Source organism: Chiloscyllium punctatum, chromosome 7 (genome assembly GCF_047496795.1).
Source record: "Chiloscyllium punctatum isolate Juve2018m chromosome 7, sChiPun1.3, whole genome shotgun sequence".
Taxonomy (NCBI): domain Eukaryota; kingdom Metazoa; phylum Chordata; class Chondrichthyes; order Orectolobiformes; family Hemiscylliidae; genus Chiloscyllium; species Chiloscyllium punctatum.
Window position 1 is genome coordinate 77,366,163 of NC_092745.1, and position 13,481 is coordinate 77,379,643.

Below are 13,481 nucleotides of genomic sequence, written 5' to 3' on the forward strand. Positions count from 1 at the left end.
ACTCAGGGTCTTGATGTCTCATCTACAGGGTTTCAGTAAAAACAAGCTATTTCCATTCACTTTCCCTATAATATTCCAAATTTGTGCAAAACCAAAGGAACCTTAATCCAAATGAAAATAACATTTCCCCATTTTTCTATTTTTGTCATAAGACCATAGGACATAGGAGCAAAAATTATGCCATTCAGCCCATCGAGTCTGCTCCACTATTCAATCATGCTGATAAGTTTTGCAAGGTAAAAACAATGACTGCAGATGCTGAAAACCAAATACTGGATTAGTGGTGCTGGAAGAGCACAGCAGTTCAGGCAGCATCCAACGAGCAGCGAAATCGACGTTTCGGGCAAAAGCCTTTCATCAGAAATAAAGGCAGTGAGCCTGAAGCGTGGAGAGATAAGCTAGAGGAGGGTGGGGGTGGGGAGAGAGTAGCATAGAGTACAATTTGCTACTCTCTCCCCACCCCCACCCTCCTCTAGCTTATCTCTCCATGCTTCAGGCTCACTGCCTTTATTCCTGATGAAGGGCTTTTGCCCGAAACGTCGATTTCGCTGCTCGTTGGATGCTGCCTGAACTGCTGTGCTCTTCCAGCACCACTAATCCAGATAAGTTTTGCAACCCCATTCTCCCCCTTTCTTCCTGTAACCCTTGATCCCCCTTGATAATCAAGAACTTATCTATCGCCACCTTAAATATATTCAATGGCCTGGCCTCCAAAGCCTTCTGTGAAGTGAATTCCATGGACTCACCACTCTCTGGCTGAAGAGGTTTCTCCATATCTCCATTCTAAAATGTCTTCCCTTTACTCTTAAGGCAGTGCCCTTAGGTCCTAGTCTCTCCTTCCAATGGAAACATCTTCCCGACATCCACTCTGTCCAGGCCATTCAGTATTCTGTAAGTTTGAATTAGATTCCCCCTCATCCTTCTAAACTCGATTGAGTATAGACCCAGAGTCCTCAAACATTCCTCATATGTTCAGCTTTTTATTCCTGGAACCATTCTTGTGCATCTCCTCTGACATGCTCCAGGGCCAGGTATCTCTTCCTGAGATATGGGGCCCAACCCTGTGCACAATACTCTAAATGTGGTCTGACTAGAACCTTGTAAAGCATCCCTGATTTTATTTTCAAGTCCTCTCAAAATAAATGCCAAAATTGCATTTGCCTTCCTAACTACTGACTCAACCTGCAAGTTTCCCTTGAGAGAATCCTGGACTAGAAGTCCCAAGTCTCTTTGCACTTCAGACTTCTGAATTTGCTCCATATTTAGAAAATAGTCCATGCTTCTATTCTTCCTACCAAAGATTTTGGAGCCCATTATGAAGGATAAGATTTCTGATTACTTGGACATGTGTGGTAAAGTAGGGCAAAGTCAGCATGGTTTCATCAAAGAGAGGTCATGCCTAACAAATCTGCTAGAATTCTTTAAGGAAGTAACAAGCAGGTTAGACCAAGGAGAACCCTGACTTCAAGAAGGCCTTTGACAAAGTACACACAGGTGACTGAATAAGATAAATGTCCATGGTGTTAGAGGCACTTTCACACATTGTACTCCATCTGCCACTTCTTAGCCCACTCTCTTACCCTGTCCAAATCCTTCTGCTGCCTCCCTGCCTCCTCAATACTACCTGTCCCTCTATCTATCTTTGTATTATCTGCAAACTTTGCCAGAATGCCCTCAGTTCCTTCATCTAGATCATTAATGTATAAAGTGAAAAATTGTAGACCCAATACTGAGCCTTGCAGAACACTACTTGTCACCAGTCACCATCCTGAGAAAGACCCTTGTGTCCCCATGTTCTGCTCTCTGTCAGACAGCCAACCCTCTACCCATGATAACCCCTTGCTCTAACACCATAGACCTTTATCTTATGCAGTCACCTCCTGTGTGGTACTTTGTCAAAGGCCTTCTTGATGTCCGGGTTCTCCTTTGGATTGAAGCAAGCTCGAATATCTGAATTGTATCCCACCGCATCTGTACCTATCTGGGACCTATAGTCAATCAAAGAACATTTTAAGGAAAGATTAATGGGCTGGATTGCAAAGTCCCTGAAAACTGCAACACTTGAAATATTTGGTTTGATGCCTTCCTATGCACTTACATTAAAGTTTTAAAACTCATTTAAAATGTACAGCAAATATTAAAATGCGCTGAATTTAGAGGAAGGCTGGGTCAGCTCAAAAGGTAGAAAGGTCGAGATGGAGTAGAGGATGGGAAGGATTTTTTTCAATGGAGCATAAAAATTGACCCAGATCACAACGGACTGGCCAACAGACGGAGAGAGAAAAATGACCAGTGAGGTCGAATGTGCTCAACCCCTTAACAATTGAATGAAATCCATGACAGTGAATTTTAACGTGCTCTAAGGCACTTCTTCCAACCTCAGAAGTTTCTCGGAAAGCAGGTTTCCATTTCAAACACAATACAACAAGAAGTCTAGACAAAATAAAATGCATGCAGCCCACTGCATTCAAACTTTTTTTGATGACTGCGTGTGAGAAGGATCACACAATTTCAGAGGTGCGAAAGCGTGTGGTTACATCTTGGCTTCTAAATAGAATCACTGGAGCACGACTCTGGGCAAAGTAACACTTCGCTGTGGTTTGAAGGTCGGCCACGTAATAGTTTAAATTTTATCAGGACGATTTATTTCCCCAGACTTTAGACAGATGATTTAAACGACGGTCTTTGTCTTGTTAACACCGCCTTTTTGGTGTATGTCTGGTTGGTTGGTCCCCGTCAGTGAATCCCGGGAAAGTTCACTGCTGACACGTGGAGAATGCGTTACAGTCCGGGATTGATGTGACCGGTGAGTGAATTTATTTTATCTTACATTCTCATTTTGTTTTGTCAATGTAATAGTTTCTTCGGGGTGAAGCTGGTGGCTCTCGGAATAACGTGGTCAGAATATACTTTAGGTGCATGAGCGGAAGGCACAGGAGAAAGTTGGAGAGTGTTTATTAGCGGAAAACAGGCTCAATGATACGGCACCAGGATTTCCAAATTTCGATTTGGAGGACTTTTTACATTAGTGATAGCCAAAGTTCCGAGAGTTTGTCATTTTATTGCCGTCACTTTGCGAGGTCAGTTTTTAATCAAATAAATACCCCAGTTATGTATTCACAAAGAAAAAGGATGGAAAAAGCGCGAGGGTTGGCGAATCTTAGCTGAAATTGAACTACGGCTGGGTAAACCATGTTTGTTTTTTCATGTACTCCCGTACACTGTGATAATAAAACAGGATTTCTGGATAACCTGCAGGGAGTAGAGACCCTGCGGTGACCTCGCTGCCGGCTCAATTATTTTCAAAATGTACTGTCGAGATGGGCGAGTGGAGAAGGCCGTGTAGTATCAATATGTTCATCTAGTCATTTGTGCCAACTGGGGGAAAAAAAACCCGATAGATCAGGGTATTTTCTGGTTGGCGTGAAGTTAAGTACAGGAGGTGGCCAAAGAGTTTCAAGTACACAGATATTTTAAGATGTCATGAACAGATGGAAAAAATAATTAAGGTGACTAATGGATTGCAGGTCTTTAAATCGAAAGGGCTGGAGTATAAGAATTTAGAATTTGTACTGCAGTTATGCAAAACCCTGATTTAGACTCTACTTGCAGTACTGAGAGTAGGTCTGGTCACCACATCTTCAGAGTGAGTACAATGCAGGTTTGCAAGAATGATGCCTGGACTTTCGTGGTTCAGTTATTTGGAGAGATTACACAAATTAGATCTGTTTTCTCTAGAATTTGGAAGATTAAGGGATGATCTGATTGAAGTCTTCCAGATATTAACAAGGAAAGATAGGGTGAATGATAAACTTTTGCCACTTGTTGGGGATTCTAGAGCTCTGGCCAAAGTCAACGAATTAGGGCCAAACCATTCCAGAGAGATGTTAGGAAGTGCTTCTACACACAAAGAATGGTAGATGTTTGGGACTCTCCCACAAGTAGCAGTACGTGCTAGATCAGTACAGATCTAAATCTGAGAGAGAGAATTTTCAAAGCAAATATATTAAGGGATATGGGCCAAAGGCAGATATTATTGAGTTAGGTCACATTGTCATTCAATAATATCATGACTGATGGGTAGGGGTGGAATGGCTACCCTTAACTTTGTTGACATGCTAATCCTACATGGCAAAGGCACCATCAGCAACGAGTTTACTCATTGCAAGCTCAGGCCCAAGACTGGGGGTAGTGAATGGAAACAGGTATGTAGTGTATTGGCTGTTAAGTAGTTAAACTGTATAACTTTGTGGGTTCCAATATCTTTTGATATGGTGTACATCTGGTTGGGAATAAGATTAGAAATAGAAAAGAAAATAAACCAGAGTTTGGGATTATTGAATGTTATCTTGATAGTCCAAGTATAGTTCAAACAAATTTGGCATATGGCAAATAAGATTAGATGAATAATTGCATGACACTTAAGACTGTTTTGCTATTCACTGGGATCATGGTTGATCTGATAATCCTTAACTTTGCTTAACTACTTTTTCCCAATCCCCTTGATTGTGTGGCAAATTGTGTTCAGTTTTTTTTTCGGCATTGCCTGTTTTCTGGGGATAATACAATTACTATTTGGGGCAGTCTTCTTATGAGACATTTCACTCAAAAGTGGAGAGGACTTCAAACTAAACGATGGTGCCAAGGAATAAAATTTGGGAAGGTGTGATCAATCTGCGCATCAACAAGACAAAGAGAAATGTTTTATTACAGAAAAGTAGAGTACATTTTTAAGTGTAAATCAATTTGAGATGAAAATATAAGTCCAAAGCTGGAGGCTGTACCTGAATACATGTAGCAGTTTGAACTAAACAGATGAACTGAGCACACAGAAATAAATAACCAGATGATAGTTATCATTAGAGACAGGCTTCAGAATATCACAGATTAGGACATGAATATTGAAGGGTGCAAGACACTTCGGAACATTAAGAAGCTAGATAAATTGCAGTGGTGTCTCTTACTTCATGATGGTATTAGCAAAATAAAGAGGGGTTACCTAAATTCAGAAAACCAGATGTAGAAATAGTTTGATTAGCAATGAGAAATAAAAGCATAAAGTCACTTTCAGGAATGTTGCGTCGGCCCCCTAATTAACTATATGGGAGTTTACCAGAAAGGTATGGTGATAATCATGGTGGAATTTAATCCACATATGGATTAGGTATCTAGATCTGCAAAAAATCAGATGGTAAATGGTAGTCACATGAGGGAGTCATAAAATATGTTCAGAATTGTTTCTTCGAATAGCATGATCTGAGGCCAGCCTAAGAGTAGGTTTTACTCGACTTGACATTGTGCAATGAGACAGGATTAATTACCTAGCAAAGGACCCTCTACATCATAATTTTAAGGGAGTATGTAGTGTATTCAGGAATAGTATTAAAGCTTGATTAAATAAGACCATAAAGTGCAAATTCTGCACATTGGGTCTGTTCCATCATTGGTTGATCTGATCATCCTGAGCTGTAACTAATTGCCATTTTCCCCATTACCCTTGATTCCATTTAATAAACTTGTCCAAAGCAGCCTTGAATATAATTAATGGCCCAATCCTGATGGCCCTTTTTGTTTCTTTTAAATGTTCCATGGATTGACTACCCTCTAAAAGAAAAAGATCCGCCTCATCTGTCTTAAATGGCCAATCTCTTCCTCAGATGATACCCTCTGGTCCTCAACTCCGCCACAAGGGGGAAAAGAACCTTCTGTATCCTCCCTGTCAAGCTTCCTAATAATCTTATGATCAAAAGATCTCCATTCACTCCAATAACAGACCCAACCTACACAACGTCTTCTCATAACAGATTCACTCCATACTCAGAATGAATCAAGCTAGTGCTTCCAAATAAACCTGTTGAACTATAACCTGGTGTTGTGTGATTTTTAACTATGTCCATCCCAGTCTAATATTGGCTCATTCACATCAAGATTAATAAGATAAGTGTTAGAAGTAGAGAAAGTGAGTCAGGGGAAAGTAAGGAATTGGCAGATGAACAGTTCTTTTTGTATCCTGTAACATGAGAAATGTTGCAAATAACATCTAGAAATAGCTTTAAATCGGGTGAGGGAAGGAAGGGTGGAACTCCAAGAAAATTGCAATCACAGGGAAATAGCACTGAGTAAATTGTTGGGAGCTGCAAGATTGGTAAGCCGCCAGATTCTGGGACTTCATTTTTAAGTTTTAAAAGAAGTAACTGGTGAGAGTTGAGGCATTGATTTTAATTATCCAAAATTTCCTAGTTTCTGGGACAGCTCAGTTTGAATGGAAAATTGCAAGTTTCTCACACTACAGGAAACTTGTGTTTTGTTAATCCTGTGAACAGAATACTGGCACTTTAGGTAAACTTGAATGCTCTAAATCAATCATTGCAATATTTACATTGCAATAATAGAGACTTTGAATTTGTCCCTTCCTGGTCCAAGTGTCAATATGAAGTGGTTGTAGAATATCCTGAAGAGGAACATGAATGAATAACAGCCACAATTTCTACCAGAACATAGGTAAAAAGAGAAATGTGTAGGTAGCTAGCAAGGAAGACCTCGAAGATAGCGTTTTCCAGACTCTGCCCTGTGTCATGCATTAGTGAATATAGAAGTCAAAGTCTCGGAAATGCATGGCTGGAGAGTTCTTGATGGAAGGACTTAGATTCCTGGGGCTAGTTCTCAGGGTACTGGGATCTCTAAGAGGCTGGATGGGTTGCACCTGAATAGAACTGGGACCAGTGACCATTGGCTATTTCAAGAAAGCTGTGGAAAGAATGAATTAATTTGGAAGGGTTTGGGAATCATTTGAAAGGGAATACAAGATTCACAAAGAATTGGGTGAAGCAGCTGGCACAAGAAAAGACATGGGTGAGTTTTAGAGTAAGAGGAAATGTGATTAGCCTGACTTGGGTTCACAATGCACGTATGTAATAACATTCTGTGTATACAATAATGTTGGTGAGTTGCTGATGCTGGTAGCCAAGTGAAAGTATGATGCAGCAATAATGGATGTTTGGCTCAAAAAATAATTGGATGCAATGTGTTTAGGAAAGGAAAGAGATGGGATAGCTATATTGATTTAGGATAACATTACAGTGCTGCAGAGTGAGGATGACCTTGAAGGTTCAAGGACAAAATTTCCATTGCTGAAAACAGAATTAATAGAGATACCATTACATTTTTGTGTACTTCAAAGGACGCCAACCAGTGAGAAGGGCAGTGGAACAAATTTGCAAGGAAATGACAGACCGATGCAGAAAAGAGTTCAGATTAGATGACTTCAGACGGGGGTCTTTAATTAGCCTTTAATTAACCGAAGTACGTTTAGGTTTAATTGTCTACATTAGTACATTAAAGAGGCGTTATTGAATCTGTCTCTGGTGGATCAAGAGTTAATAGGAGACCTGGGGTTCAAGTCCCACCTGCTTCAGAAGATGACAGATCGGTGCAGGTAAATGTTTTTTTAATCCAGAAAAGCATGCAATGTCCAGCAAAAATGAGTATCAGAAGATGTGTAAAGAATTCCAGGGAAAATTCCTGAGTATAAGTAATAAACTAAGGAAGTCCAGTTTCTGTGTTGAGAACTGATGCGGTCCAGATGGATTTGAATCAAGCAGAGCTATAATTGATCTTTAAGGCAATTTTTTTTTAGTTGAAGTACATTCTCAGATGTATAGAAGTAGGACAAACCTAATCCTAATGACGAAAGAGAGAAAGCAAAGAAATCAGAAAAAGGCTTCTTATTACAGATGTCAAGTTGATAACACAGCTGCCCTTGACTAGGTGATGGTGTGTCATCATTTTGAATGACTGCAATCATGTGGTATAAATAAACCTGCAGTGGTGTTAGGGAGAGAGTTCCAAAATTTTGACCTACTGGAGTGAAGGAATGATGCTACAATTGCAAATTAGGATGGTATGCAACTTGGAGGGGAGCTTGCTTGTTGTGTTGCTCTATATATATGAACCAAACTGAATATTAAATACTCAGAGGGGAGGTCAAAAACACAAATGAGAAGCAAGAAGAGATTATGAGAAAAGACTTGCAGCTAACATGAAAGGAAATCCAAAAGTCTTCTGTAGATGTACAACCAGTAAAAAGATGGTAACAAAGGCTCAAAGAAAAGTCAGTTCAGTTCAGCTGGAGTTCGGTATTCTGCAGGGATCGATTCTGGGACCTCTGCTCTTAGTGATTTTTATAAACGACTTGGATGAGGAAGTGGAAGGATGGGTTAATAAGTTGCCGATGACACGAAGGTTGGTGAAGTTGTGGATAGTTTTGAGGGCTGTTGTAGGTTGCAACAGGACATTGATAGGATGTAAACTGGGCTGAGAAGTGGCAAATGGAGTTCAACCTGGAAAAATGTGAAGTGATTCACTTTGGAAGGTTGAATTTGAATGCAGAATAAAGGGTTAAAAGCAGGGTTCTTGACCATGTGGAGGAACATAGGGATCTTGAGGTCCACGTCCATACATCCCTCAAAGTTGCCACCCAAGTTGATAGGATTGTTAAGAAGGAGTATGGTGTGTTGGCTTTAATTCGCAAGGGGTTGAGTTTAAGAGCTGCGGGAATGATTTTAAAGTGATTGGAGGAAGTTTAGGGGAGATGTTAGAGGTAGGTTCTTTACACAGAGTGTTGGGTGCATAGAATGCATTCCTGCAGTGGTAGCAGAGTCATTAGGGACATTTAAGCGACTCTTGGATAGGCACATGGAAGATAGAACAGTGTAGGGTATGTAGGTTAATCTGATCTCAGAAAAGGCCAGCACAACATTGAGAGCTGAAGGGCTTGTACTGTACTGTACTGTTCTATGCTCTATGAAGAGATCTGCACGTGGTGGTAATATGGTTGATGTACTAAATGTGGACTTTACATCTGTCCTTTCAAGGATGATGTTGCCAAGGTTGCAGTGACTGTCTCAGTCAGAGAGACTCTGGATGAGCTAAAAATTTCAAGATTAAGGGGCATATTTTTGAGGTGAGAGGAGAGAGATTTTGGAAAGACATGAGGGGCAAAGTTTGTAAACATAGGCTGATTTGCATGTGGAATGAACTTCCTGAGGAAGTAGTGGATGTGGGCACAGTTACAATGTTTAAAAGGCATTAAGGTAAGTACATGAATAGGAAAAGCTTGAAAGGATGTGGGCCAGGAGCAGGCAGGTGGGACTAGTTGTGTTTGGGATTATGTTTGGCATAGATTGGTTGGATTGAAAGGTCTGTTTCCATACTGTATGACCATGAATCTATTGTCATTACTGGGGAAAACCCATCTGGCTCACTAATGTCCTTTTAGAGAAGGAAACTGCCAACTTTACCTGATCTAGCCTACATGTGATTCCAGACCCACAGCAATGTGGTTGTCTCTGGTGCTTTACAGCCAATAAAATACTTCTTGAAGTTTTCTAAATGGCCTGATCTTGTTTTAAAGGTCGATGTCCCCATTTCCTCCTATGTTCTAACCCCCTAGTTGTATTGGACAACATTTGCTAATCTTCTACATATTTATGTGGCGACGACATTTGAGTGCATAAATGGTCTCATCAATTTCTTTGGTTTTCTATTGTTCGTAGATGTATATTCTTTTAAAATGTGTTTTGTATCCTTTATTGGTCCAGAGTGAATGTCATCACACTTAACTATTTGCAGAAATCCATCGGCATAATTTTACAAATCCCTAAATCAAAATTACTGTCCCTTTATGCTTGCTATGCCACCCATATTAATTAATTATTTATAATTAAATACTAAGTAATTATTTATGATAAATAGTTGAGGTGTAAGTTCAGATGCCTATGCAATATCATTAACTACTTTCTTCTGAATCGTGTCCTTGCATAATATACTTAATTGCTATCTTCTACCACACCACCAACTTCCTAATTAGATCAATATTTTGGTTTCAGTGCTGTTAAGAAGACTATTCCAGAATTTTGGACCCAGGAACAGGGAAGAATGGCAACGTTCCTTTGCCCATCAATTGGAAAACACAATACATGTCTGCTATTTCTGTTTCCATCCTTGCATCTTCTCTGAGGCAGCTGAAGATCAACTTATACTGTGGGCACGAGGAACTGAGGGACTGTAGGTGGAACAAAAGGAAAGAATTTAACAACAAGGTAGAAATGTGTGCAGCTGGCAAATGTACAGCAGACCTGAAATCTGGAAGTAAGACTATTGAATAATCACTTTACAGGAACAGCTACAATCTGGGGGTTTCTGGTTCCCAAGCTTCCCTTCTTTTGTTTGATGGAGCTTGTTGGAGTATGTTTGTTAATCAAACTAGTTGCCATCTTATTGTGCAAGAACAAGGCAGCTGGTAAGTTGCATTAAACAATTATAATTAACACGTTATATATATTTTACTGTGGTTTAAATCATGTTTGAGTTTAGAGTAATGCTCAAGGATTTAAGTTTTGTTTTTGTTTTTATTTGCTGTCTTTAAGTGCTAAACCATATTTGACGATCTCCGGTTGGATAAAAGCCAAAGACTACAGACACTGGAGATCTAAAAGAGAAACAGAAGGTGCTGCAGAAGCTCAGCCAATCTGGCAGCATCTGTAGAGAAAAACAGTAAAAGTTTCAGATCCAGTATTCTGATGAATGGTTACTGAACTCAAAATATTAACTTTGTTTCTCTATAGTAGCCACCAGCACTGCTGAGTTTCTCCATTTTGGTTTTGGCTTTTGACATTGGCTATTGGCCTTGACATTGACTAGCCATTCAATACTTAAGCTCAGGACTCATCACTGCAGTGCCAAATCATATTCCACTTCGATACAGCAGTTACTGGTGACTGACTGACTGACTACCTTCCAGAAAGATTCTTTGGCTGATTTCATGTGGTCTCACATAGCCTCTCCTTTCATCAACCAGTTCAGCACTTACATAAAGGCTTCCTGATCCGTATGTGCTGGTAACACAATGGTTCATTTTAGCCCCAAGTCATGCAGCGACTATTAAATTTAATTTGTTATCTAGCAATGCTATAAAACAATATTTTTAGTGAGAAATTTTAAGATATAATGGATAGTTAACACATCTATAAGTTCAAATGGCAATTTTAAATTTCAAATTTATTGTAATTGTTTAAGATTACCAATTTAGACTTATCACGTGTGTTTGCAGTATGATATATTTGTGCATAATGGAAGGTACATATTAATACACAGGGCCCTGTTCTTCACACACAGAAAGGACATGTACTTTTGCTGCATTGATTTCAAAGCAACAAAGCAGTTATGTTCAGGTTTATTTTTCAGGACAACGCCTTGACCATAAAGAGACAGGTTCCTGTCTGTGTGTGTGTGTGTGTGTGTGTGTGTGTGTGTGTGTGTGTAGTGTCCTGATGAATGTAAGACAAAAAGTCTCAACAAACTATTGGCTTTTCAGTAATACTCACGTTCTGCACTGCTGAATGTATTCCTCCCTCACACAGAAGGAAGAAATGAAAATAATAATAATTCATGGTGCATCTGTCCCGATAATTATTTCTGTTCTGTATGGACATCCAAGGTCTAGATCTGGAAGGCTATGCTAAAAATGGCATCAGCATGCATGGACCCTCTCAGCAGCTGCATACATGCACAGCTTTTGAGATAGCATTGTTCAAAATGTGAGAACATTCCAAAACACACTGAGATGTTTTTGAACTCTACTGATGTAGAAAGAAGATCTACATTGTAAGGACATAAAAATTAAAGTAGCAGTTAGAAATATTAGCAGACTAATACAGTGTACACAATTCAAATGAGCAGGTTATCATTAGCAACCATGTACTCTGTCTTAATGCTGAAGCTTTTCTAGCTTCTGAAATGATTTTGAAAATGTTGTCATCTTCTTCCAGAATCCTGTACTAATGGAGAAATGCAAGTCAGCCCTGCATCCGTAATAAGATTTGGATCAAGCATTAATATATCGTGTATATTAAAGGGGTCATTCTACAATGAATGTACAGCTCAACAGCTACGTATTATACAAGACAACACCATGCTGCTACATACGGTACAGATCCCCACCAATGCAGTCATTGCACACATTCCAAAGTTTACAAATGATGAGTCCAGTTTTGCTTGTAAGCTACACTGCAACATGGAATACTTGATTTGTGGAATTGATATTAAAGCTGGCTGTAAGTGGTATTTTTAATTTTATTGATTGAAATGAATATACTGTATGCTAACAAGTTTTGTTAGCTATTTTAGTTTTGGTTTGTTATATGTATGACAGCTAAACATCTTAAAAGGAGATGGTGTGAATGGCAAAACAGTTCAGTCACTTAGTCATGCTTCAATACCCTGAGTGGCTGAAGAGTTCAATTCCCAACATAGACCTTACTGCAGAATGGTACTCATGGAAATCACAGGGCACAGTATTGAAGCTGAGTGGACTTTCTGCTTTTCTCTCCTTTTATTTGTCTGTATCTCACTTCACCTTACCTTCCTTTTGCTCCTTGATTTAAAGTCCAAGGACCATTTGCTGATTGTTATAATGGATTATGAAATTAAGAGGGATTATTTTTGTTTTCTGTAACTCGCCATTTGCCTTGAAAAATGGAATGATACCAGATGGAAATGAAATACTATCTCCCACAAATTTTATAATTTAATTTTTGTTTTAATACTCACCTGGGTTTAAAGGAAATGGGGCGTAAATTAAGTTAATTCCAGGGAACATGTGAACCAGGCAGGAACCTTAAAACAATTTCCGTTAAGGTGTCACTGCCATTTTGTAGCCTCACTGCCTGACTATCCCAACTTGCTATTTTCACCCATCACTCACAGGCAGCTGCTTCAAACCCTGTCACACCCTTCAACTTTGAGAATATTGGATGAGAGACCTATTATATGCTCATAACATGAAAACAAAACTAACTATAATAGTGCAAGAAAAGTATCTCTTCCTACGTAACTTTTCTGTTAGCAACCAATGAATCCAAATTGAATAAAATTTTCACTTTTGTAGGTTGTAAAGAGATGTAGAATTATCTTGTCTGATTCAAGTCAGTCAATTTATTATATTTCCTGTCTGATTTGAGGCTAAATGAAAGGGTGGCAATAACAGCAATTGAAGTCTGCTACAGTTGATCCGAAAGTCCTCTAGAAACTTCATTGGAATCCTTGAACAATGGTTCAGATTTCAAGAGCACGCTTGTAGTTTCCTTCAGTATAGCTCACAGTATCCTTGTTTGATCATGGTTTTCCTTGTGCTATGTAATGGTGGCAAATGCATAGAACCACCATTGATCATTATTGAATGAATTGCATCTTCAGATTATGTCACAGGTAGTAAATTTTGAAGTTTCTCTAGCAGATCCTGATCCCCTCACTCCTATGTCATTCCTGCAAGAAAATTAGATATGGTTAAATATCCGTCCCAAGCAAGAGCTTCAACTGTCATGTGTTAGCCAACTTTATTGTAGTGTGCATGATGACAGAAACCAAAGCAAGTTTGAGCAAGGGGAAAACATATAGTCATAGAGCTGTACAGCATTGAAACA

At 39.3% G+C, this 13,481-nt stretch overlaps 1 protein-coding gene across 2 annotated transcripts in view; it reads left to right on the forward strand.

Annotated features, from left to right (window-relative positions):
- Nucleotides 1-2,676: 2,676 nt before the first annotated feature.
- il12rb2 (interleukin 12 receptor, beta 2a) overlaps nucleotides 2,677-13,481 on the forward strand; it is a 36,810-nt gene continuing 26,005 nt past the window's right edge. For both annotated transcript variants that reach the window (XM_072574107.1, XM_072574108.1), the window contains exons 1-3: nucleotides 2,677-2,806; nucleotides 9,888-10,300; nucleotides 11,829-12,113. In XM_072574107.1, the coding sequence (XP_072430208.1) occupies nucleotides 10,231-10,300; nucleotides 11,829-12,113 (355 nt within the window). In that variant the 5' untranslated portion in view covers nucleotides 2,677-2,806; nucleotides 9,888-10,230. The remainder of the gene's footprint in view (nucleotides 2,807-9,887; nucleotides 10,301-11,828; nucleotides 12,114-13,481) is intronic.